General features: G+C 47.8%; 1 protein-coding gene across 1 annotated transcript; it reads left to right on the top strand.

Annotated features, from left to right (window-relative positions):
• Positions 1-1784: 1784 nt before the first annotated feature.
• cog1 (component of oligomeric golgi complex 1) lies at positions 1785-26413 on the top strand. The gene is made up of 15 exons (XM_040036277.1): positions 1785-2373; positions 3533-3780; positions 3886-4067; positions 4175-4351; positions 4672-4828; positions 6953-7163; positions 7291-7648; positions 8094-8542; positions 8917-9063; positions 9152-9310; positions 13217-13341; positions 17932-18040; positions 21636-21745; positions 23537-23621; positions 25255-26413. The coding sequence occupies exons 1-15, from the start codon at positions 2071-2073 to the stop codon at positions 25390-25392; spliced, it is 2958 nt and encodes a 985-aa protein (XP_039892211.1). The 5' UTR covers positions 1785-2070; the 3' UTR covers positions 25393-26413.
• The last annotated feature ends 340 nt before the right edge of the window (positions 26414-26753 follow it).

The following is a 26753-nucleotide window of genomic DNA, read 5'->3' as shown; positions in this document are numbered from 1 at the left end:
AGAAAGCACTATGTATGGAGAAAGTGCTTGTGAGAATGGGTGTGATTGGGTGAATGTTGTATGGAGAGTAGAAAAGCGCTAAATAAGAATCAGAGTCTATAACTGCTCACAGACTGGCTGTCAGGAAGCAGCCTGACCTTAGAAATGTTCCTCATGTGATAAAAACACTTCTGAACCAGTTTGGAGACATTGGACTGTCGCTATGACGCCCAAATTTCTGAGACTCGATTGAACGGACGAGTCGAAAGCACTGATGCGCTGCTTGATAACTCCAAATGATCATCATCATGTATGGAGGTGATTATAACAGTGAGTATCTTCAACCATCTTTAAAAATGGTAGAGGGATGGTTTGGGCTGCGTGTCAGGCAGTGCTGGTGGGAATCTTGTGAAGGGAAAAAGATGCCATCTAAAAGCATGCAGTGGGAACTATGGAAGAAATTACAAGAAAGCTTGATTAGGAGAGTTCAGGCTGCACTGAACTCTGGTGATATCAGCTACTGACTTTCAAGCTTGTTAGAACTGTAGAAACTCAGCTTTCATACTGTATGTCTCTGTGTCAGAGATGTCAATAAATCACTGCACCTATTTCCATGTTTCCTGTCAAAACATAAAGAAAAGAAGACTTTTGCTCTGTACTCTGCTTTATTTGAAATGAATGGAAGAACAAAACAAAATGCTTCCAGTGGAAGGATGGCTTTGACACTGGGAAAGTATTTATGGTCTGTATCGGGCTTGCCTGTCCATATGGAGCAAAAACAGCTCTGCATCATACACTCAGGCTCCTGACATCTTTCTGCATTAGGAAACCTAATCACAGTTTATAGACAAGTCAGTGTCATTTTAGTGACAGTAACAGGTTGTTTCACAGCAGAAGTCAGCCATGTTTAGGGAAGGTCTCGTCCCTTCAGACCTCCACATCTTTATTTTCAGTACATCCAAATAAATGCAGTAGGACAGTAGTTTATCACTGAAGTCAATCAAAAGCCAACAGATAGTTGGCCTGCTCAAGGAAACCTTACTTTCTGGGTTACGTTTCATGCTGGTACTGTGGAGATCTGACTGTGGACCTATTTCACATATGCAGCCCTTGGACAGTGTCCAGGTACGTTTAAAAAGAGAGTAACAGTAAGACGAAGCCAAAGAAAGTGAATATAACAACCCACAAATAGTGTTGAGGTCGTTATATCTTTACAGAACTATTTTTTACTGAAGAAGTACCAAAACCCTGCATACATTTATTCCACTATCGCTGGAAATCTAGTCAGCATGTAGAGGAACCTGTTTGTTTTCTATCAGACTAAATGTGTCTCTGTGTTTATGATACACTGGACGCTTTCTTATGATAAATAATGGATTTCTGTGTCCAACTAAAGAGAGACCCTTCAATGATGACGTATACAGACAACGTTGGCAGCTGTGTGCAGACAGACGTTCACAGCGCTATATACTGCCCCCTCATGGTCATCTTACAAGCAGCGTACACTATGGTTTTATATCTTTACAAATATTTTATATTTTTATTAAGATTTGTATGTTGTGTTGTTGCTTTTTGAAACTATGGACGTAACGTCTGTCAATAAAGATTGATTGATTGATTGATTGATTGATTGATTGCTGACAGCAGCATCTTCAAACATCACCACACATCATACTGAAGTCATTCATGCAGTTTGTAGGAAACAGGCCGCTGTGTTCATTTCACAGGTGGAGGTCACGTGTTTACCTGTACATGGAGTCGCCATTGTTGTTGTTGTTGTTTATTTGTTTGCTGTTTCTACGACGGCGTGCGCACACTGCTGCACTCGGCCTGTCATGAGTGTGTTTTAAACGGCACACAGTGATATCTGATCATGTGTAAACGGCTGGTTAGTGTGTGTTAAACTCATAATGCGCACACACACATAAGATGAGCGAACTCGGGGATGTTTCGCTTGGTTCACGGGACAGCGACGCCCACGGAAATGACAGCAGCGTGACCAGTTCCGCTGTTGTCGCTTACGTGGAGACAGGAAGTGTCTTCCCTTGGTTTCCGGATCGGAGTCTCGGTTGATGTTGTTGTGTGTCTACGATGGCCCAGGACGCGCTTTCTCTCCGGGTGTCGGAGATCAGCGACCCGGCGCTTCTGTTTGAGTGCTATAACACTGAGGAGATCCGCGGAATCGAGCGCAAAGTCCGCGGGGAGATCGAGCAGAAGAGGGAGGAGCTGAGGCAGATGGTGGGCGAGCGGTACCGGGACCTGATCGACGCCGCCGACACGATCGGGGAGATGAAGCAGTGCTCGGAGAGCGTCGTGCAGTCCATCCAGGATATGCAGCAGTACTGCCACAGGCTGAAGCAGGGCAGAGCCAGCGTGGCCAGCTGCAGAGTGGAGGTGAGCCAAACGCCGTGTGTCGACGCATGCGCCTTAGTAGTACTTTACAACGTCATGAAGATCTACCGTAACCTCACCTACAAACGCGGCAGCGCACACGTTAGTCGGATGTTCCCCAATATGCGTCGATACAGACTCGCAGCTGCTCAGTGAGGCTGCTGAACCACCTGAACACAGCTTGGTTACAGAGCAGTGTGTGGTTCATTCCAGCCTGTTCAGTGAGCCACACAGCTCCAACACCGCTGCTACATGCAGCACACAAGCAACATCAGGCAGAACAGAAGGATGCAGACACACAACAGTGCAGAAGTGACCTGGTGTGTGTGTGTGTGTGTGTGTGTGTCAGCCCAGTCACTGAGTGTTCAGGAGTGTGATGCCTGGGGGAAGAAACTATTCTGTAGTCTGGCCGTGAGGGCAGCAGGGTGAAGAGTGTGTGTCTGTGGGGTGTGTGGTCCTCCACGATGCTGGTGGCTTTGCGGTGTGATAAGTGTCTGTGATGGAGGGAAGAGCGGCTGCAGTGATCTTCCCAGCTGTTCTCACTATCCGCTGTACTGCGGTGCAGTTACCATACAGACAGTGAGGCCGCTGCTCAGGAGAAAAGGCTTCAGAGACTTCGAGCTGTTTATTGTCGTTGTGCAGTTTCTGGACCACAAAGGTGCTGAAGTAAGAAGAAGAGAAACCAATATACAACGAAGGTGGGAAAAATAAATAAATAAATAGAATAAAATAAAAAGCAGTGTATATGTATACACGTGTACATATACATGTGTAGGAAACACTGAAACAGACTGGGACCAGAATAAGTGCACAGAACATGGAGAGACTGAGATATTGCACACAGATGATCAGCAGCAGTGTCAGGGTGGATGTGTTGGGGAAGTCCTTACACACTCTTAGTTTGCATTCAGAGTTCTGACAGCCCGGGAAGAAGCTGTTCTGTAGTCTGTCTTTACTACAACAGATTTTAAATATTTAACTCTGGAAATCATCAGTCAAAGCTCAACACTTGGTTGAAATGACGTCTAAACTGCATGTTTCCTTCTAAAGCTTCTCCTGAGTTAAGAGAACGAACACTTTCACATGTGCACAAACTGCTTTTGCAGCAACTGTTTGAAGCTGATGACGTTGTGACGGAGACGCACTGTGTGTCCTGTTGCAGAGCCAGACACCGTGGCAGCTAAAGTTCTACACCATGGCCTCCCAGATCAAGCTGCTTTTGGAGATCCCGGAGCGGATTTGGAGTGCCATGGAGGCATCTCACTACCTCCGAGCCACGCAGCTCTACCTGATGTGCTGCCACCTGCACCATCTGCTGCAGCTGGAGGCCACTGCAGCAGGCCTCTACAGCTCCGTCCTTGTCCGATTTCCCATCCTAATCCGACAGGTTGCCACCACCGAACACTTCAGGTTTGTGTCACAATTCCTGCTTAACGGAAACTTGAAATCGAAACTCCGTGGCTGGAAACTAAAATAGTCCACTTGTAGTAGCTGAGAGTAAGCGTCTTCTTGCAGGGCAGCCATTCTGCTGGACAGCAGGGCTCTGCTGAGGGGCCGTGCAGTGTCGGACCAGGCCATCGCTGAAGCCTTGGTGTCCATCATGCTGCTTGAAGACAGCTCTCCTCGGCAGGCTCTGGCTGACTTCTTGTTGGCCCGGAAATCATCCATACATCAGCTGCTGAACCAACCGCAGCATGGTATGCTCTATAGTTTCCTTCTGTTGTAAAGCGTGACAAATGTTTGATTTGATAAAGAAAAAGCCTTTGAGGCTTCTGTTAGTCCATGAACCTGTGCTTTTCTGCAGGTGCAGGGATCAAGTCCCAGGTGTGCAGCCTCGTGGAGCTGCTGGTCACCACTCTGTTTCAGGCCTATGCCATCTTCTACCTCCCCCCAGAGGGCAGCCCCAGGCCAGGGGATGAAGCTTTGAGCTGTGGCATGCTCTTCTCTGTCCTGGACAACGTCACATCTACGAGTCCTGCAGGTAAACAGCTGAGACAGGACACGTCGGGGTCTTTGTGTTTAGGTTAATAAGAATAAGCTTTGCTTCAGAGCAAGAATTTGCTGGCTTTAATCTCCTGGGTGAGCATGGCCATGTCTCCCCGTGCCTCACAGGAGCAGCTGACTCTAAACTGTCTGTGGATGTGACGCAGATGCTGAATACAACACTGTATGACTGTATTGTGCGTGTAGTCTGAGCTGCTGTAAGTGTGCAGTAAGAGCACCGCGCCTGTCCGCTCTGAAACACTCAGTCTGAGAAACTAACAGCCCCCTTTTTCCAATGTTCCCCATCTGTGTCCTCAGCTAAGGACAGAAGGGTGTTGCAGGAAGATGTGAGTACAGGCAGCTGGTTAAAGTATCTGCCTGCGTCCATCTCAGAGTTTCAACCTGTCCTTCGCACCCTGGCTCAGCCAATCCAGAGGGAGCACCTGCAAGACACTCTTCAACAGTGGATCGATACGTAAGGCCACTGAATGTCTGCTGTTTCCTTTCTTCCAGTTTCAGTGTTGTTTGCATAGAAAAATGTGCTAATAGTAGCATTCCAGCTCTGCCTCTGTGCTGTCAGGAGTGACTTGTGATCACTTTGAGCTGATAGAAGGGAGCGATCACCCCGAGGCGGAGTCCAGCTCACAGAAGTGGCGGCGGGAGTCCTCGGGGTAGCATACGTGATCCAGCACAGCCTTGCAGCCTTCCTTAAAGCTGCCTCCCCGAGCAGCAGAGGGAGCCACTCGGCCACTTACACACCGCTGCAGTGGCCTTAAACATGTCCGGAGATGACTGTGGGTCCTCCACCTGGGGACCAGTGAGGGTGGAGCCATGAACACCGTCATGATCGTTGGCTCAAGGACAAAGGTTTAGGTTTAGACACGAGGAGCAGGAGGGTTGGTGTTTAACGTGGTTCATTACAGGATCATTATCTGCTCAGCCGTGCTGAACATGTCAGGTCGTGATACAGTGTGATTGTAATGAAAGCTGTTCGACTGCTGACGATGACGTTCTGCTGGTAAACTGAGACACGTGCAAGACTTTGCCCTGGTCACGGCTGCTCGGAGCCGCCCAAACTAAACCAACCTTTGAGGCGATGTACTTTGCTGGGTAAACTCATTAAGCTGCTGCCGCTTGTCAGTAAAACACAAGCTCACATGTCATGATGAGCAAACAGATGACGGAGAAGACCTCTGCTTGTAAGAGAGCAGATGTTAACCAATCCAACACTGACGTCGCGTGGCTGTTTTGGCCTCGGCCAGCTGTCTAGGACAGTTTGATCTTCGTTTTAGTTTCAGTTTGTGGGACGACGAGTGGAAGACCAGATGATGTTTACTGGTTTGGAGTCGTCGACGTGAAAACTGGATGTATCTGTGACGGTGTGATGACTGGCGTCCAGGCAGCAGTGAGGGGTTGGCAGGTGGTGCTCAGCAGCCGTGTAGGAGAGAACTGCTGACTTACATTCGATCCACTGCAGATGTGTGCACCTCGACTGCTGTGGGACACAATGACGACCAGTGTCTGTGGTCCAATCATGTCTTACACTGCAGGACAACAAAGAGGAACACATGAAGCTGGAAGTGCATGAAGCTCCGACCAGAGACGGAACAAACAACACAAAGATGAGGGAGCGTCTCATCCCACCACCTGTCACATGTGCTCACCACTCGCACATCTATTTATTCACTGCTCCTTCTTATTGTTATCATTATTATTCTCATGTCATGGTCCAGTGTAATTAAATTACTTTTCCACTGAAAAAGTAGAGTAACTGATTGCTGTTCATTTTTAGGTATTTTAATTACAGTTACTTACAATGTGCTTGCGTTACATTGTAAAATAATTAAACTCGCTGAACATCGTTATTTAATTTCAATCATTTATCTTCTAAACGTAGAAGTAAACTCTGCTCTGTAACATGGCTGAGGTGCAGCTGCGCGTCATTTCACACCGGTTTGCTGCACGGTCGTTTTCTACAGCTGAAGCTTTCGGACTGAAGCGAGTGGCTGTTTCATGACGTGGACATGTTCCCGTCTCTTCACTTTTCTGAAACAAGCAGACAAGAACATTACAGTGATATGTAAAAACTATCAGCTGCTGTTAATGGCAGGAGTAACCTACTGAGGCGCCTGACACAGAGCATAGACGAACACTTCTGAGTGATCCTTCATCATCCATGGATAACACTGCTGAGCAGGACCTGGTTTTACTTCAGCAGCACAGACTGTGCTTAAATATGCCTGCAGGCGACACTGTGGAAGAGATGCTGCTGCTGCAGAGTCTCCATCTTTAAAAAAAATTATTATTTAAAGAGTTTAATTTCTATTGTTTGCCACTCAAGGTTTTATTGGGATTTTAAGAAGTATTTAGTTAAATTACTTATTGAGTAATTAAGTTACTTTTCAGACACAGTAATTAGATAAGTATTTTAAATACACTGTTGATTAAGTAATTAGTAATTAATTACTTAAAGTAACTTACCCACACTGGTTATTTCTGGCCTGTTTGCAAAGCTCACCTTGATGTTATCGAGTGCAGGGCGTGTGTTTCATGAAGGCTACATGATCATTTCCAGTCTCTCCAAATGTGTTGTTTCCAGCTGTAAGGAGGACATCTGCCATGGTGTTGGAAGCCTTTTGGTCTACGTCAAGAGCCTGAAGGGGCTGGCAGCCATCAGAGACGCTGTTTGGGACCTTCTGTCAGCAGACTCCATCAGTCAGCACTGGAGCACCGTCTGTCAGCGTCTGCTGGAGCACCCCCTCACCGTCTGGGAGGACATCTTGCAGCAGCTTTTCCTCCAGCGGCTGCAGGTTGCTGTTCTTCTGTCTTTAGCTTTATAGGTTCATTTTCAGGGCCCACTTAGTCTATACTTTCTAATGATGGGGGATAAACATGCAGTTATTGTAGCACTTTTATTGTTTCTTTCGACTCTTCAAGGTCATCACTAAAGAGGAAACTGAAGCCATCTCAGTGCTGTCTATCCAGCTCCTTACATCCGCCGTCAGGGATCTGCAGACCCAGAGCGTCCATTCGTCTTCAGGTGCCCACAGCAGCCATGGGGCCCAGTATGAGGTAGATGTCTCCTCCTTCTTGTGGTTGGAGTCTCCAGGGGACCTGCTGAACGACGCAGGCTGGTTCAGTGTGAGCCAGCGGGGCCAGCAGCAGCACAGGAGTGGCCTGGCCATGAAGACGCAGGCGCTCACACCTTGTGTTCAGAACTTCTGCTCTTCCATTGATGCAAAGCTGAAAGCCAGACTGGATGATCTCCAGCACTACCTCCCCTCCCAGGACGTGGGTAGGTCCACTGGGAGTGTTGTGGGGGTTTCCTTGTGTTTCAGCTGACAGATTGATGGTGTATTTATCCTGATTTAATGTGATATTGAGAAAGACCAGTGAAAAGCTCAGGCTTTTATCTTCGTTGAAGTTTTGGAACCAACTCTAGATTCTTTCATTTCTCGTGGAATAACAGGAAGTGACATCACCTGACCATGAAACTGGGTGATGTCAGCTATCCGATTCCTTTTGAATGTCTGAAACTGTACTTGGCAGGACTGATGGAGCACATCTGTCTGCACTTCAGTCACATCTTTGATCTGATGCAGTGCTGAAACTCACAGAAGCGTTTGGAGCTAAATCTGAGGGTTTCATACTCTTTGGACTGTATAAATATACGAATGGCCACTATTGGACCACTGAAATATTGAAAGTACTGACAGTTGTTAATGTGTCGTGCTTTGCAGGCTCTGACTCCACTTTGGCCACTGTCCCTTCCTCTGCTGATCAGCCATCGTCATCCTCATTTAACCGCTTCATCGACTCCGCAGCAGTGGAGGCGGCGCTGCGTGACGGCTGTTTGGCCTGTGTTCACCACATTCTGTCCTTCATCCGATCACAGCTGGCTGCGGCTGAGCCAGACTCCAGGCCCACCTGCCTCAGTTCAGTTCTATTCATGGCCAGGCTGAGCCAGTCTATGGGCAAACTGTGCCCCAACCTGAAGCATTGCATCCTGGGAAAGCAGTGTGGTTTTGACAGCACAGCCAAAGGGACCCCCAGGCAAGGCAAGAAGCTGGGCAAAGCCACGGCCGCTGCAGAGGTCAGGCCTTCCCAGGACAAGTGGGAGGAGCTGAAGGAGGAGCTTCTTGGCTGCAGTATGGAGGCCTACCGCATCTGGAGCGCCGCTCTTTCCAAAGTCAGACACAGTCACAAGTGTACATGTAAACTTGACATGTGGTTAGTGTCGGTTTATGGGGAGGTTTGTAGAAATCTGATAGAGCAGTAGAATCACATCACGTCACATAGCGTCCAGCTGTGGACACATTCAGCTGTGGTTAAACTGGTTTATGAAGGTTGAGTGAAAGTGTATTATCTGACTAAACTGTTGAGCAAACGGGTGGAGGGAGACTGACTAAACCAGTGATCATGCTGCTGTTGGCTGTGAAACCTGTCTGTTTGCTAATGTTTTAGTTTCAACAGACGTATGTGTGAGGGTCAAAGGTCTACAGTTTGACTTGTGTTTGGATTCCTCTGGTGTTGTCTGAAGACCTGCTCGGCTCTGTGTTGCAGGGGCTGTTGGAGAAGTTTGGCATGGTGCTTCATGCTGAGTCTGCAGGCACCATCTTAGCTACAGCAACTAACTGGGAGGATCTGGAAATCCAGGAGGAGGCTGAGTCTGGAAGCAGCGTTACATCCAAAATCCGTCTTCCAGTACAGGTCAGGAGGACAACTGATACAAACTGGAAGGACCCAGAATCCATCCTGAGGTCTGATGGCAACCTTTTGTTTCTGGTGTCTTCTGTAGCCAACGTGGTTTGTGCAGTCCCTGCTGTTCCAGCTGTGTGTGGAAATAAACAGGGTGGGAGGCCACGCCCTTCCTCGCTCCACCCTCCAGGAGTTTCTGCAGACCTGTTTGACTGAAGTCCTGCACCATTACCACAGCCTGACACAGACCAGCAGCACGGTAACTGGGACCTGTCTGGTAGATAGTTGGATTATTCCTCGACCTGATGATTTCCTGTGTTCTGAGAAAAGTCTGAGAATAATCTTCATGATGATCACAGACGAGCAGAGCGTCACGGCTCTGTAGGAGGAAAAGAAGGGAATCATGCTAGCAGGACCTGGTGTATGGCCACAGACAGCCAGAAATATTCAATGAGAGACTAATGAAGAGCTAAGTACACACATGCTGTACTTAAGTAGAAGTACAGATACTAGTGTTCAGAAATACTCCAGTAAAAACTGAAGCACTGATTCTACTTCTTTACTCGATTAAAAGTGAAAAGTACAGGTTGTGAAATGTGCTCACAGTAAGAAAGTAAAAGGTTTGTATTGTTGTACAAAGCTGACTGAGCTGTGCTGCATCAGTTCAGTAACAGTGGAATAAAGTAGATTGGAAACAAGCTTTTAGTCAACAGTTAAATTGTAATAAATGTACTCAGCTTGGTTAAGTAGAGTCTGAGTGGGAAAGGACAAACGCTGAGAGGGTGACTTTCCCCCACATCAGGGAAATGAGCACATGAACCCTGAGATTAGCTGTAAGGACTCAGCGTGGGGAGAGCTCACACAGGTCTCTGCTGTGGGCTCGATTTTCTTAGTGGTCAGGCTGTGATCAGCTGATCTGAAGTTTACGGCTCTTTGTAGATTTACAGAAGCAGCTGTTTCATCAGCTGTACGGACGTGTGCTGCTCATGCTGCCTTTTATACTGGCTGGTGTCAAGTTGGAGTGAATCCAGTGAGTGGATCTCAGCATCATGAGCTTAACTCTGACCGTGATCATCAGTCACACACTGTTCTTTACTTTAAATCATCACAGCAAACTAGAGCTGGGCGATAGAACGATAACGATATGTATCGCGATATAACTTTTACTCGATAGAGAAATTAAACTATCGCGATAGACCTCGCCGCTCTTGTCCTCTTTAAAGAAAAAAAAAGAAAGAAAAAAAAAAGAAAAAAGAACAGCCAATCCAAATTAAGTAGCGCAGAGCCGGACCAATCACAGCCGCAGCGTCACGTCGCATGACTTGTTACATACAGCACAAGTGCCAAGCCTCACATGTGTATTTGTTTGGGAAGCAGCCAGCCACCGTACCGCCCGGGTAATGGAGGAAATGAGTGTGCCGACTAGAAAAATCAACCGAGCGTGACCGAAGAGAAAACAGATGATGGTTCCAATGCCGGAGAGATTGTCGAACGGAAGAGCCACAGAAGTTCCGTAGTGTGAAGGTATTTCGGCTATTTCAAGTCTGACAAAAAACAGAGTAGCGTTCACTGTAAATTGTGCCGAAAGCAAGTCTGGAAATACAATAAACTGGTGCATGCGTCACACTGTGCGCCACGTTATTGTTTCGGTGAAATGAATTTCTACAATACTGTTAATTCTACTCTCTGCAGTGTTTAAATGCTTACATATACACACAGTTACTGTCCCGTCCACACATACGACTCTGTTCTGCTTCTATGCCCCAGCTTTGTTTACTTTTTCCCACCGAGGCTTCTAGACTTCTGATTGGCCAACATTTCTGCACGGTTAGGAATCTAGCGCCACCTGCTGCTTTGGCATGTTCATAGCAGCGTTTTCCTTCATTTCTGCCTTTATGTGTGGACGGGATTATTTTTTAAAACGAAAACGGAAAATCTCCGTTTTCAAAAATACCCGTGTACGTGTGGACGCAGCCTCAGTCTCTGACTGGAAGCGCTAATTCGTCATTCGGCTTTTGTCAGACTAAAGTAACTGTTAAAACTGTTTGAAAAGCTCAGCTATACAACAAGGAGAGATTGAGAATTTCCTTTTAGTTCTCAGTTTATTTGATATTGACAAAAGTTAGTCAACTTTGTCTGTTCTTCTGTAAAACAAACTAAGATTTATTTTTAGAATTAATACTTTGTTTCTAAGTGGAATTGACAGTTTAGTCTGTTTCGTTTGTTCTATTTTGCAACTTAAACGCTTTAGCGGCTGCCTTTTGTGTAGTTTGCAATATTTGCCTTTATTTATCTGAAAAAGTCTCATGTTCCTTAAGTACATCTACCCTGTTGAACTTATTATGGGAAATAAATATTTAAATAAAAACAAGCTGCTGATTATTTCACATTTTACTTGTGAGCAACGGCACATTTAAATCTTACAAATATAGTTATTTGGCTGATATCGTGATAGATATCGTTATCGCCTGAAATGAAAAAAACATATCGTGATATGAAAAAATCTTATATCGCCCAGCTCTACAGCAAACTAACCTGTTTATCCTGCTTTGAACTGCACCTTCCTTCATGCAGTACCACAGTCAGCCTACCTTACCATGGACATGAATGAACCTACTATCACGTGTACAGAATGATGTCTGATTAACAACGAGAGGAGTTTCATGGCTCTGCTCATGGTCAGGGCATCAGTGCAAACTACCATTATAATGTCTTTAATGTTGTTAATACAAAAAAAGGAAGTAGGTAGTGTTACCACACAAAGAAACTAGTGCTGTCAGCGTTACCGGGTTAACGCGTCATAACTGGCAAATCCCTGTTAACGAGTTAACACAGATTAGTCCGGGTTACTTGGTGTCAACGCCACATTAACGCGTTAATGCACTAAAAGAAACCTTATTTGAACCGAAGAGATCAGAGGTCCAATGTGATATTAGAATCACACCCTATAGGCCTGTTCACCACTCAGGCATAACTCATGACCACTGACAGGTGAAGTGAATGTCACTGACCATCTCTTCATCATGGCATCTTTTACTGGGTGTGACATGTTAGGGAGCAAGTCGACGTTTGGGCCTCGAAGTTGGTGTTTTAGCAGGAAAATGGGCAGACCTAGTCCAGGTAGTGATGCTAGATAACTGAGTCAGAGCATCCTGTGGGGGCTCCAGTCTGCAGTGGTCAGAACAATGGTGGACAGGCTCACTGATACACATGGAGAGCGTGGTCTGATCAAATAGACAAGCTGTGTAGGTCACATTGCCAAAGGTGTAATGCTTGCTCTGATAGGAACTGTGTTTTTAATGGGGCTGCAGATCTGTCAGGGTGCCCATGCTGGACCACGGTGCAGTGGAGGAAGATCGCCTGGTCTGATCAGTCGTGTTCTCTCTTACATGACGTGGCTGCTCGGGTGTTTGCGTGGCAAGCTTGCAGATGCAGTATAATCCTTTAGGTCAGTGGTTCCCAAACTTCTTTTGCTGGGCCCCCCCTTTGTTTTTACAGCAAAAATCTAGTCTTTGGCTTAGAATGAAGTTGGTTTGCAAACATATTCAGCGATGCTTCATCTCCTGCTTTGTGTTTGTGTGGGCGCCCGTGCTAGCAGTGTCCAAGTGTTGTTGTTGTTTTTTTGTCCCCGTTTCATACCCCCCCCCCCCCGCAAGGGCCCCACACTTTGGGAAGGTCTGCTTTCGGTAATGTCCTGCTGGGTCCTGCATGTGGATGTTCTTTTGACGCGTGCCACCGACCAGTTGTTACAGACAAATTTTCATGGTGTATGCCATGATTGCTGTGGCCTCTTTCAGCAGGAAAATGCAACATCACACAAAGCAGGAATGGTTCAGGAATGGTTTGAGGAAAACAATATAGCTTTGAGGTGTTGACTGGACCTCCAGATTCCTTAGATCTCAGTCCAGCCTGTGTGAGAGAGAATCTCTTGGTTACAAAGCACACCTTCAGGGCTCTACTGGAGCACAATGCAGCAAAAAAAAGGGAACTACACAATATTAGGCAGGTGGTCATAAGGTTATGACTGATTAGGGTATTTTGTCAATGCAACTGTCAAAACGATGGCAGTAAGAAACTGATCTGATGGCAAAGCAGCACAGAAACATAAGGGCGTGGTTAGCACTTTAAATGTATTTTCTATGGTTGTGCCTCCCTTCTCCTTCAGGATGCTGTATTCCCCATGACGCAGAACAGAGCCCTGCAGTTCCTGTTTGACCTCCGTTACCTGAGCACTACTCTGGGGAGCAGACTGGAAGAACTGAAGAACTCCCGACCACAGCAAGACCCAAGGTATCAATTCACATCCAAAATACGTGTCATGGGCTGTTTGTGCATAGTCTGCAAACACCCGAGGAAGCTTGGAAACTGTAATCCTGTAATACTGTAGTGCAGCACGTGTCAGAGGTGTTCACAGGTTCATATGGTTGTGTCCAGAATCAGGGACTGAATCCTGCGACGTGAGTGGCTGTTCAATTGGTAGGTCTCGCCCAGGGGTGTCAAACTCAATCGCACAGGGGGCCAAAACTGAAGGCACACTTTAGGTCGCGGGCCAAACAAGATAAACATTTATTGAACACTAAAAAAATGTTTTTTAAACATAAATATGAAGAAAAACAGACAGGAATATGATTCCAGATTAAATAAACTTAAAAAAAGAAACTTTAAATATTTTGCTCTTCATAAAAATATATCCTGTCAAAATTATGCAGTTAGAAATATGAACATGCTGCCAAAACCCCAGAAAAAGTAAATGAGAGCAAACACAAGGTTGGAGCCGCAAGTAGACGGAGCTGGGCGCTGCTGCAGGAGTGGAGCTAATAAACTGTGCGGCCATTCAGTGTCTTTCCCTGAGTGCATCGTTACACTGCAGCTGCATCTGAATCTGCACAGGTGCAGCTCAGCAAAGTGCGCTGACTTGGTTCAACATTACTGCAACAGGGAAAGTGAGGCAGGTTGCACTGGTGCATTCGTGACAGCTTCACTTGAAACGCCTTCACCGCATCACACATGTCCATGAACTGACAGGTTTCCTTGCTGAGCTCAAAAACTCTGTTGAGAACTTTTCCCCAACTCAGCCAGCGGACCTCTGCATGAAGGAATGTGGGCAAACTCTGAATCTATTTCCCACATAAAAGACTGAAACTGACGGTGATTTAAACTTTTAGCTCAGATAAAATGTACGGTCTGCGTTACGGTGATCATTACATGCTCCATTTTTAGGACTTTACCACACAGCCTGGTGTGTGATGCAGTGATGTGCTGTTAACTCACCGGTACAGTTCTCCTGCATCTTTACTGCATCCTGCTGACTAGTCCGCTTTTTTGGACACAGCCCCCACAGCCCCCTGACTTTAGACACAGCCCCCTGACTTTAGACACAGCCCCCTGATGTTGGACACAGCCCCCACACCCCCTTGATGTTGGACACAGCCCCCTGACTTTAGACACAGCCCCCTGACGTTGGACACAGCCCCCACACCCCCCTGACGTTGGACACACACCCCTGACGTTGGACACACACCCCTGACGTTGGACACAGCCCCCACAGCCCCGTGACTTTAGACACAGCCCCCTGATGTTGGACACCCCCCCCCCCCGACGTTGGACACCAGCCCCCTGACTTTGGACACAGCCCCCACACACCCCTGACGTTGGACACAGCCCCCACACCCCCCTGACTTTAGACACACCCCCTGACGTTGGACACAAACACCCTGACGTTGGACACACCCCCCTGACGTTGGACACAGCCCCCACAGCCCCGTGACTTTAGACACAGCCCCCTGATGTTGGACACCCCCCCCCCCGACGTTGGACACCAGCCCCTGACTTTGGACACCAGCCCCCACACACCCCTGACGTTGGACACAGCCCCCACACCCCCCTGACTTTAGACACACCCCCCTGACTTTGGACACACCCCCCTGACGTTGGACACACACCCCTGACATTGGACACACCCCCCTGACGTTGGACACAGCCCCCACACCCCCCTGACGTTGGACACAGCCCCCACAGCCCCGTGACTTTAGACACAGCCCCCTGATGTTGGACACCCCCCCCCCCCCCCCCCCCGACGTTGGACACAGCCCCCTGACTTTGGACACAGCCCCCACACACCCCTGACGTTGGACACAGCCCCCACAGCCCCGTGACTTTAGACACAGCCCCCTGATGTTGGACACACACCCCTGACTTTGGACACACACCCCTGACGTTGGACACAGCCCCCACAGCCCCGTGACTTTAGACACCCCCCCCCTGACGTTGGACACACCCCCCTGACGTTGGACACAGCCCCCACAGCCCCGGGACTTTAGACACAGCCCCCTGATGTTGGACACCCCCCCCCCCCCCGACGTTGGACACCAGCCCCCTGACTTTGGACACAGCCCCCACACACCCCTGACGTTGGACACAGCCCCCACACCCCCCTGACTTTAGACACACACCCCTGACTTTAGACACACACCCCTGACGTTGGACACACCCCCCTGACGTTGGACACACACCACTGACTTTAGACACACACCGCTGACATTGGACACAGCCCCCTGACTTTGGACACAGCCCCCACACCCCCTGACGTTGGACACACCCCTGACGTTGGACCCCCCCCCCCCCCCCCCCCGACGTTGGACACCAGCCCCCTGACTTTGGACACAGCCCCACACACACCCCTGACGTTGGACACAGCCCCCACACCCCCCTGACTTTAGACACCCCCCCCCTGACGTTGGACACACCCCCCTGACGTTGGACACAGCCCCCACACCCCCCTGACGTTGGACACAGCCCCCACAGCCCCGTGACTTTAGACACAGCCCCCTGATGTTGGACACACACCCCTGACTTTGGACACACACCCCTGACGTTGGACACAGCCCCCACAGCCCCGTGACTTTAGACACAGCCCCCTGATGTTGGACACCCCCCCCCCCCCGACGTTGGACACCAGCCCCCTGACTTTGGACACAGCCCCCACACACCCCTGACGTTGGACACAGCCCCCACACCCCCCTGACTTTAGACACCCCCCCCTGACGTTGGACACACCCCCCTGACGTTGGACACAGCCCCCACAGCCCCGTGACTTTAGACACAGCCCCCTGATGTTGGACACCCCCCCCCCCCCCGCGACGTTGGACACCCCCCCCCCCCCCCCCGACGTTGGACACCAGCCCCCTGACTTTGGACACAGCCCCCACACACCCCTGACGTTGGACACAGCCCCCACACCCCCCTGACTTTAGACACACCCCCCTGACGTTGGACACACCCCCCTGACGTTGGACACACACCACTGACTTTAGACACACACCGCTGACATTGGACACAGCCCCCTGACTTTGGACACAGCCCCCACACCCCCCTGACGTTGGACACACCCCCTGACGTTGGACACACACCCCCCCGACGTTGGACACCAGCCCCCTGACTTTGGACACAGCCCCCACACACCCCTGACGTTGGACACAGCCCCCACACCCCCCTGACTTTAGACACACCCCCCTGACGTTGGACACACACCCCTGACGTTGGACACACCCCCCTGACGTTGGACACAGCCCCCACAGCCCCGTGACTTTAGACACAGCCCCCTGACGTTAGACACAGCCCCCTGATGTTGGACACAGCCCCCACACCCCCTTGATGTTGGACACAGCCCCCTGACTTTAGACACAGCCCCCTGACGTTGGACACAGCCCCCACACCCCCCTGACGTTGGACACCCCCCCCTGACGTTGGACACACCCCCCTGACGTTGGACACAGCCCCCACAGCCCCGTGACTTTAGACACAGCCCCCTGATGTTGGACACCCCCCCCCCCCCCCGACGTTGGACACCAGCCCCCTGACTTTGGACACAGCCCCCACACACCCCTGACGTTGGACACAGCCCCCCACACCCCCCCTGACTTAGACACACCCCCCTGACGTTGGACACACCCCCCTGACGTTGGACACACACCACTGACTTTAGACACACACCGCTGACATTGGACACAGCCCCCTGACTTTGGACACAGCCCCCTGACTTTGGACACAGCCCCCACACCCCCCTGACGTTGGACACACCCCCTGACGTTGGACACAGCCCCCTGACTTTGGACACCCCCCCCGACGTTGGACACCACCCCCCTGACGTTGGACACAGCCCCCACACCCCCCCTGACTTTAGACACAGCCCCCCTGACGTTGGACACACACCCCTGACGTTGGACACAGCCCCATGACTTTGGACACAGCCCCCACACCCCCCTGACGTTGGACACACCCCCTGACGTTGGACACACCCCGCTGACGTTGGACACAGCCCCCTTGACTGATGGCACGTAGTGTGGAAGGACAGCGTGTCCTCTTTACTGTTTACAGGAGTCCAAAAAGTGGTGCATTACAGCCGATTAATTTCTTATGTGTAACATGTTCGTTTAATCACATTATCCTTAAATGTAATGATCAAAGCTCAGTTTCTGGTCACTTGTTTAAGTTACAACTAATTAATGTGCACAGCAAATGCCTGAGTTTCAATGGGAGAAGAATAAAAATAGTGTACACCTTTTGAGGAGTGGACATAGCCAGTCTATCCACTCTGTGACAGCTGAAAACTCGACCCAGGTCTAAGGCAAAGAACAAGCTGATTGTCTCCAACGAGCTGTAAGGGCAACATGCTATTGCAAATCTAGAAACACCATCTATCAATATATTGGCACAGCAGCAGACCCACAGATATGGTTTGAGCCTACAGTCATGTGCTCTCTGAATCAGCACTTTGTACTGTGAAGCCTTCAGTGGTCAGTAAGATTAGAAAGAGTCCATTTGCATTTATCGACAGTGGAGTGTGAAATAACTGCAAACATTGTGCTGTATGTCTTACAGATTCCATGAAACCTGTGATTGGCTGGAGAGCTTCATTGACCCCTTTGACCTGGACGTGTTTACACCTCACCTGAACGCCAGCCTCAACCGCCTGTCTCAAAGGACCTTGGTACTTCCAGCTATGCTTAAATGAGTCAAAGATAAACAATGCTATTTTTGTAACAGGCAGTTCATTTGGACAACACATTTATACGGGACACATACATTAAGAGACACACATTCTCATTTAATGGTCAAAGGAGCTTGCAAAGAAAAGCGTCTGGACTTCTTTAAGTTGCTTGAAGACGTTTCACCTCTCATCCGAGAAGCTTCTTCAGTTCTAAGGTCAAATGGTGGGGAGTCCCAGATATAAACCTAGTGGGAGTTTCCCCCCACAGAGGGACAAAAGGACCCCTGATGATCCTCTAATCGCCTGAGCCAAGGTGTGAAACTGGGTGTGGGTCTCAATCAGCCAGAGTTTCGGGTGAGTTCATTGTGAAACCTGGCCCCACCTTATCATGTGATTTCCTGAGGTCAGACGGCCCAGGATGTGAGTGGGCGTTAAGGCGTCTGGGGAGGGAACTCAAAACTGGATTATAGATGGCAGAGAGTTGGTGTCGTAAACCCCGCCTCTGTTCAAAGATGGTCGCTCACAGTGGACATAGATGCTTCTTTCACTCCTCTTTCAAACCATCTGTCCTCTCTGTCCAAAATGTGAACATTGGCATCCTCAAAGAGTGACCTTTGACGTTTAGATGCAGATGGACTGCTGAGTCTTGTCCTGTGGAGGTGGCTCTTCTATGTTGTGCCATGCGCTTGTGAAGTGGCTGTTTGGTCTCTCCGATGTAGAGGTATGGGCATTCCTCGCTGCACTGTACAGCATACACCACATTGTTAAGTCTGTGTTTTGGAGTTTTGTCTTTCGGGTGAACCAGTTTGTGTCTGAGCGTGTTGCTGGGTCTGAAATGCACCGGGATGTCGTGCTTGGAGAAAACTCTCCTGAGTTTCTCTGATACACCGGCTACATAGGGGATGACAATGTTGTTGTGTCTGTCCTTCTTATCAACTCAAAGAAGTCCAGACGCTTTTCTTTGCAAGCTCCTTTGACTACGATGACCTGGATGACTGAGAACCTTCACAGACATACTCATTTAATGGTTTTTCTACTATTTCCATTGTAGGTTCTCACTGAAGCCATCAAAACTCTAAATAAACACAACATAAAATTATGTATTAAACAAAAAAGTGTGAAATAACTCAGATTCTTCCCAACAGCCCCTTTGCTTTGATTCCTGCTTTGCTCTCTCTTGGCGTCTCAATGAGCTTCATGAGGTCGTCTCCTGAAATGGTTTCCAACAGTCTTGAAGGAGTTCAGAGATGCTGAGCACTTGTTGGTCCTTTGCCTTCCCTTTGCGCTGCATCTCATCCCAAACCATCTCCGCTGGGTTTAGGTCAGGTGACTGTGGAGGCAGCAGGATTTCTGAGAGTAATGAGATGAATGTATCCTGAGCAGCAGAGGTGACTCTTGGTCTTCTTTTCCTGGGCTGGTGGTCATAGAGCAGGGCGATATGCCCAAAAATATTTATCACGATATACATTTGAAATTTTGCGATAACGATATAACTGACGATATAATTGACACCAGACAAAATACTTTACAACTCCACAACTTTATTAGTGCAAAAAACCCATCAATGTATTTCCACTTAAACAAGCAGCTGTTTTTTATCTGCATTAACGTTATATAAAAATGTAACAGTGCAAATTCCTCGCTGACAGTTTAACCAAAAGGCATTTCCAGTGGAAATTGGCCGACATATCCTCAGCATAACCACGTATAATGTCCACAAAACTTAAAAAGAGGTTATACACACACAATACGGTAATGTTATGTTGAAGCACAGTACGTATCACTCCGCGAGGCTCCGCCTACGATAGCCGTAATGCTCCGACAATCCATCAAGCGGTGCGGCTTCGTAGCTTAGCAAAGTCGTACTGAAACATTTGACAGATTTTTGAGCGCCGTGCACATAAAATCGTTTCGAGGTCAGTAAACACAACCAGAGTTCATACATAAGGCACACGGGATTATAAGGGGCTCTGTCGACTGTCAGAAAAATCAAAGGATTGATTTTAAGTGCGCCGTATTTTCCAAACAACACGGTAATAACGACGGCCTGCTAGCATGCTCTACCAAAAATAGTGCTTTGTGTGTCTGACGGACGAAAGCCAAACCAGTTCCACACCACTGAAGTTGCAGCATTTTTACAAACCAGTTCTGGTTCATCTGTTTCATTCAATGATCCACTTTCGCTCTTCTCATTCTGCGTCGCCGCCATGTGCGTATGTAAACAAAGGCACTTCGCGTTTTACCCATATATCGCGATATTTCATTTTCCTATCGTTGCCCAACATTACACCGGTATTACCGTGAACAGTATGATATAGCCCAGCCCTAGGTTGTCATGTGAGACAGTTTCATCATCAACTATCAGTGCTTGATAGTTTTTGTGACTGCACTTGGAGACACTTTCAAAGTTTTAGCAATGTTCTGGACTGACTGACCTTCGTTTCATAAAGTAATGATGGACTGTTGTTTCTCTTTACTGAGATGATTGCTTCTTTCCATAATATGAATTCTGACAGTTGTCTTCAAAGGCTGATTCTGTTCATCTGGACGTTTTCAGTGGGAGAAACGTTTCGTCATCATCCAGGTGACTTCTTCAGTTCAGCTGACTGCAGGTTGACTGCAGCTGACCTGCCAGCCCATTGTTCCTTCAGTGGGCTGCTTTAGTCATTATATGTCCTGTTTTATAAGACTGGAAACCTGCAGTCAGCTGAGACTGAAGAAGTCACCTGGATGATGACGAAACGTTTCTCCCACTGAAAACGTCCAGATGAACTGAATCAGCCTTTGGAGATTTACTTACCTGGATTGTTGAGCATCAAGAGGTTTAACAGTTGTCAAACAGAGCTGTCAGCTGTGCACCAACCTGACTTCTGAACAACACAACTGATGGTCCCAACCCCATCAAGAAGGCAACAAATTCCCCCAATGAACCCTGACAGGCTCACCTGTGAGGTGAAACCATGTCACGTGACTACATCATGAAGCTCAGTGAGAGCAGGCCGAGGGTTTGCAGAGCTGTCAACAAAGCAAAGGATGGCTACTCTAAAATATAAATTATTATATAAATATTTTTTTCGTTGTTACATACATCCATATATGCTGCTTCATATATTTGATGTCTTCAGTTTGTATCTACAATGTAGAAAGAAGTAAAAATAAAGACAAACCATTAAATGAGAAGGTGTGTCCACACTTTCACTGGTAGCGTATACAAAGACAACACTTAGTCTGAGTCACTGCAAGTACACAAGTGCATGGAAGACTGTGCAAAGGAACCGAGTGACATGAACACATCCATCGTCACATCCAAACAGAAAAGCTTCACGCAAGTCGAGTTGCTCGAGATTCACAGAATTTACAGAAAATGTTACATTTTTGTGATTTATATCATTGTCAGGATGATAAATGTCTTATATCAGGATATGAGAGTGTCACGATATCTCCTGATGTACTTCTGAAGATTATTGTCCAAAGTCAGTGAACATGTCTTCTGTGTTGTGTTTGCTGTCTGAATGGATCCTATGAGCCACTCATCTAATGCTGTCCTAATTGTTTCCTTGTCAGTTTATAAGGAGTCTTTTTGTTTTTCCTCCAGGTCCTGCTGGGGCTCCTGACAGGCTCAGAGAAGCAGTTTGCTTTGCGAAGCAGCAGTTTGAACTCCCAGGATCCTTACAACATACTGCCGCTAGCCAGCAGCCAGATCAGGTCAGAATTTAGTTACTAATAGTTACTAAATGAAAAAGAAAGTAATGGGTAAGTAAAATCTGATGGTATAGTTTCACTTTCATCTCTTTAATGATCAATAAGATGGGATCGTCACGTGACATAGGCGACACGGTGAGAATAAACATGGCCGAAGCTCTGTAAGCTGTGTCAAGCAGAGGCCAGGGCAGCCTGATCCTCAGCTGTTGAAGCTCTCTGGTGAGGAAAGAGCCTGAGCCAGTGCGTGAGGTTGAGCGATACCAGTTAGACTTCCTTGTGCTCACCCTAATGCACAGCTTGGGCTCTGCAACCAGTCTCCTGCAGAGGAGCTGGAATCTGTTCCAGTTTGAATTGCCAGGAGGGTATTCCTGTATCCGCCGGTTTGCTGCCTGTACATTTGGGTTTTTACCTGTGGACAGGAAGGCTGCTTCCCTGCCTCCAGGTTGGGGAGTGGGTCTTAACCGTTGTTTGTGTTTGTGCGGTTAATAATTCAGTTCAGAACACTTAGCCTTCTTGAATGCACTGGATGGAGTGCTGGAGGGTACTACGTCTGGCGTCTCCATCGTCCCACTACAAGACCTCAGTGCACATGTGGGCAATGACAGTCAGGGGTGTGACTGGGAGGAGTGGCCGGCCTGATCTGAAGCCAAGTGGTCATCAATTGTTCCACACTGAACACCATGTTCAAGAATAAAGATGTCCGTCAGCGCATGTGGCAGCAACGCACCCTAGGCTACAGTTCAGTGATCAGTTTTGTAGTTGTGTCATCATGTCTGTAGCTGTGAACATATGTTCTGGTGAAGAAAGAAGTTGATCCGTCAGCTTCTCACCAGCTGGTGGTGGACAGGCCTGGCACACCTGAAAGTATAGTGAGGATGCACTGGGAGCACCTGGCAGAGGCCCTGGTCCACAAAACCTTCAACTCCTGTGTGCAGAAGTACTTTGGCAGCTTTCCGAGGGAGGCTGGGGACACTGAATCTGAGTGGACTATGTTCTGATGAAGCTGCTGGACAGTGCTGAGGCTACAACATCATCGGTGACTGTTGTGCTGGTAATCCCTGCGAAGGGAGCCAAAAAGAATGATTCCTATCAGGCTTGGTTAGCCTAGAGTTGGGTGGCAGCTGAGGGGTGCTAACAGGCCGAGCAGAACACAGCCTGAGTAGTAACTGAAGCAAAGACTCACTCGTAGTTCAGTGAGTCCTTGGAAACAAAAATCAGTCTGCCTCAGAGTGATTCTGGGAAAGCTTCAGCTGACTCAGGGAAGCAGTGTTGACTCATTCATGTAGTGAGTGTGGCCTTCGCTGCTGAATTTACCTAAGGGTATAGTTGGGGGATGGAAGGAATATTTTGAAGACCTCCTTAATCTCATGGTATCTGGCCAGGAGCAGGTCAGTCTCTGTATAGCCGTTGGGAGTGTTTGGTGCAGTATGTGACTGTTGATAACCGTTATGGACAGAAGTTAGGTGTGGTGCACAGGGGAGGCCTCAGAAGCTTATCTCTAATGTCTGTGGGTCTGTTGGCTTGGCAGGTGGTGCTGACAATCAGATAGTGGGCTGCAGAGAGCCAGCAACACCACCAGGATGATGAACACAGAGAGGAAAAGAAACAGATGTTGACAAAAGCAGCTTTTCAACTGGTCTGCTGGTTTTACACAGTTATGACTTCAGCGGTTCAACTGTTAGTTTAGATTTCCTTGTTTTCCCCAATAGCAGAAAAATGTGGTGCTGGTGACCAACATACCACTGCACTGTTCAACTGGCCAAACTGGAAATACTCTGTTTGTGTGTCTGACAGGTTCGGGCTGCTGCCTCTCAGCGTGTCAAATGTGCAGAAATCCAAGGCAGCTTCCAGAAGCTCTGAAGCTCCTCAGCAGCTGGTGGTGAGTTCAGAGTCTGTCAGAGTTCTTGTTTGGGACATTTCCCCTCTGTGATGTTATTTACTGGCAGCCACACGATGACTTTACGTCTCTGTTTTACTGTGCTTATCTAAATGTCCTGTGTCACACCCTTTGCCTTCCCAGCATTTCTAAGTTCAAGCAAACCAGTGTCAAACCAGTGTGTTCATCACTGTGTGTTTGGATTCTGCTGGTGAACAGCCACGTTACAACAGAATACTGCCACCAACAACCTAAAGTAAAGTTAAAGTACAAGCGCTACATGTGAAATAACAGCCAGTTTGTTAAATAGAGTAAAACATCACCCAAAACATTTTTACCACTGAGCTGTGAAAGAGTGAAAGGGTGATGTCATCACTGCGCCCGCTGTGGACAGCCTGCACACCCAAGTTTGTCAAAGCTGAGAGTGAGATGACTCAGGATTTTCATACTATAGCTGTAATTATTGAAAGTCTTGGACAAATTAGAATTTCAGTAACTTCCCTCTCAAGATCAAGGTTAGAGGTCAAAAATGAGAGAATCAGCCCTTTAAGCCCACAGGAGCGCCCGTGATCCCGTTTCCATGACTATTTCTAAATCCAGGCAGAAGCCCAATCAAATAAGCCGGAGCAATGATTGTTTTGAATGGAGGAGTACATATGATTCAAATTTGGGACCTAACAGTTGTATTGATGTACAGGAACCTGAGATGCTCCAAAAATGGACCTACAGCATGTAAAAATATAAAAGATAAGTTCTAGTAGACGTGTCTTATGGTGGGCTTCAAAGGGTTAATACCATAGGTGCATGTAGTGAAAGTCTCAGTGAGCTCGACTTCAAGGTCAAAGGCAGAGGTCAAGGTTTCTAAAGATCTCGTGAACATGTTAACTCAAGAATGCGACAGATCCCATATGAGTGAAAGAAGCCATTTATGTCCACTGTGAGCGACCATCTTTGAACAGAGGCGGGGCTTACGACACCAACTGTCTGCCATCTATAATCCAGTTTTGAGATCCCTTCCCAGACGCCTTAACGCCCACTCACATCCTGGGCCATCTGACCTCAGGAAATCACATGATAGGGTGGGGCCAGGTTTCATAATGAGCTCACCTGAAACCCTGGCTGATTGTGACCCACACCCTTTTTCACACCTTGGCTCATGTGATTAGGTAGAGGATCATCAGGGGGTCCTTTGTCCCTCTGTGGGGGGAAACTCCCACAGGGCTTTAATCTGGGACTCTCCACCATTTGACCTTAGAACTGAAGAAGCTTTTCTGATGAGAGGTGAAACGTCTTCAAGCAACTCAAAGAAGTCCAGACGCTTTTCTTTCCAAGCTCCTTAGGCTACCATGACCTGGATGACTGAGAACCTTCACAGACGTTTCATATGACTGTATTATCTTTAACATTTCCAGTGTTGGAATCATTCATGGCCAGAAATAATTCCAGGTCTGGACTCTCTTCCATTCTCCTCATTCATAAAGTTGCTTCATGGTAAAACGTTAGGAGCTTTCAGATGGCAGCCCTTCTCTGACTCTGCTGAAGGTCTGAGCAGAGTCGGGCTCCTGTTTCAGAGCAGCTCTTTTGCCAGGTGCTTGTCTTCAGATGCCCCGTGACCTGTTTCTCCTTCCTCCTCCAGGCTCCTCAGTCCTTCACAGCAGGCAGTGATGACAGCTTCCGGCCAGGCAGTCTTTTCAGGCAGCTCGCTGATCAGGATGAAGACACAGCAGCGACTTCTTTATTTAAGCTTAACTGGCTCTCTGGGATGGGCAAATAATTCTCAGCTGGCTGCTTTGTTACAGTGACATGTACAGTAAATACTCCTTTTGTGTGTTGACAAAATGCCTCCTGTGTGATGTGTAAATGTTGTGTAAGCACTGACGTGTGTTGGCTGACTGGTGATCAGAGCAGCGATACTCTGGTTGAATGTGTGCATACACAAGCAGCATCGTTCAGGCACTCTGTGTTCCTGAAAGGAAACTGTGTGTGACAGGGTGGATGCTTCCTCTGTAGTGCTTTTCTACTCTTCACACTTTCTTTATGCTCCTTCTACCAAAGTGCTTTTCACATTCACACACACTCATACTCTGATGGATGCATCGGAGAGCAGCTTAGGCTGTGGCTGGTTGGTGGGGTAGGCTGTCTTTTTCACTCTGGACTGAAACATGTTTAACACACTGTGGTTTGTGACATACAGACTGATGCAGTCAGCTTCTATCACAGGATGTCTCCACAGCTACATTTGTATGAGTATGTGAACTTGCTGACACGAAGCATTATCCCTGCAAACACTCCAGCGATCAGCTGACACATTCTGTACTGGGTTCTACATTTTCTCTGGGTGTTAATATGTCAGGTTGTATTTTATGTATGTATTCAGTTCAGATAGAGATGTATGGCTGGCTGCCATGATGGCAGAAAGCAGGTTGACTTTATCATTATTGCCTCAGAGTAATCACCAGTGTGTCACCAGTAATCACCAGTGTGAAACACATTCTGGTGTTTGTGCAGCACTGTGGTGATTAGTGCTGTCACCTCACATCAAACAGGTTGTGGGTTTGAATCTGTGCCTGCATGGACTCTGAACGTATGTTAATCATGAGTTCTTATTGGTTGTTGGGTAAGTATTGTAATGCTAAATGTGTCTTGTGGTTAAATGTTGCTGGTCTCTCACCAAAATAAACTCAGCCAAACCTTCATCTCTGTGTCACTGACGGTGACGTTGTTGATTGGCGAGTTTCTAGTTTGCAAAGCTGCTGGATGACGTTGGGACCACACTGCAAAAGTAGCACATGAAGCAAAACCCTCAGACAGGTCCGTGTCGCAGGAACAGCGTGGTGCAGATACTTGGTGTCAAAGAAAGTGTCACCAACACCGGCCCCCACCGTTCAGTTAATAGTTTTTCCATCGATCCTTTTCACAGTTATAAGATGGATCTGTGCTGCTCACCTTTGGCTGGATAACAAGGAGGGCGCTGAACACACTGCAGGCTGTGATTCGGTGCATCTGCAGGGTATTCACAGCACCTCACTCATGTTTACAACCTTATTTCAAATACATTAACTCCACATTGTACACTCAGTACCTCGTAATGATGAGGTGAAAAAAGTTGTTGCATGAAATTAAAAGAACAGTGAG

The sequence above is a fragment of the Simochromis diagramma genome, unplaced genomic scaffold (assembly GCF_900408965.1).
Source record: "Simochromis diagramma unplaced genomic scaffold, fSimDia1.1 OVJJ01000497.1, whole genome shotgun sequence".
Lineage (NCBI taxonomy): Eukaryota > Metazoa > Chordata > Actinopteri > Cichliformes > Cichlidae > Simochromis > Simochromis diagramma.
The sequence above is the reverse complement of the archived record's forward strand: the minus strand, read 5'-3'. Positions and strand labels throughout refer to the sequence as shown.

Excerpts from the sequence above, each read along its gene's own strand:
- cog1 (XM_040036277.1), top strand. The coding sequence starts at position 2,071 with ATGGCCCAGGACGCGCTTTCTCTCCGGGTGTCGGAGATCAGCGACCCG. Across the intron at positions 7,164-7,290 it reads TTTTCCTCCAGCGGCTGCAG|GTCATCACTAAAGAGGAAAC; the intron begins GTTGCTGTTCTT and ends CGACTCTTCAAG. Across the intron at positions 23,622-25,254 it reads AAGCTCCTCAGCAGCTGGTG|GCTCCTCAGTCCTTCACAGC; the intron begins GTGAGTTCAGAG and ends TTCCTCCTCCAG.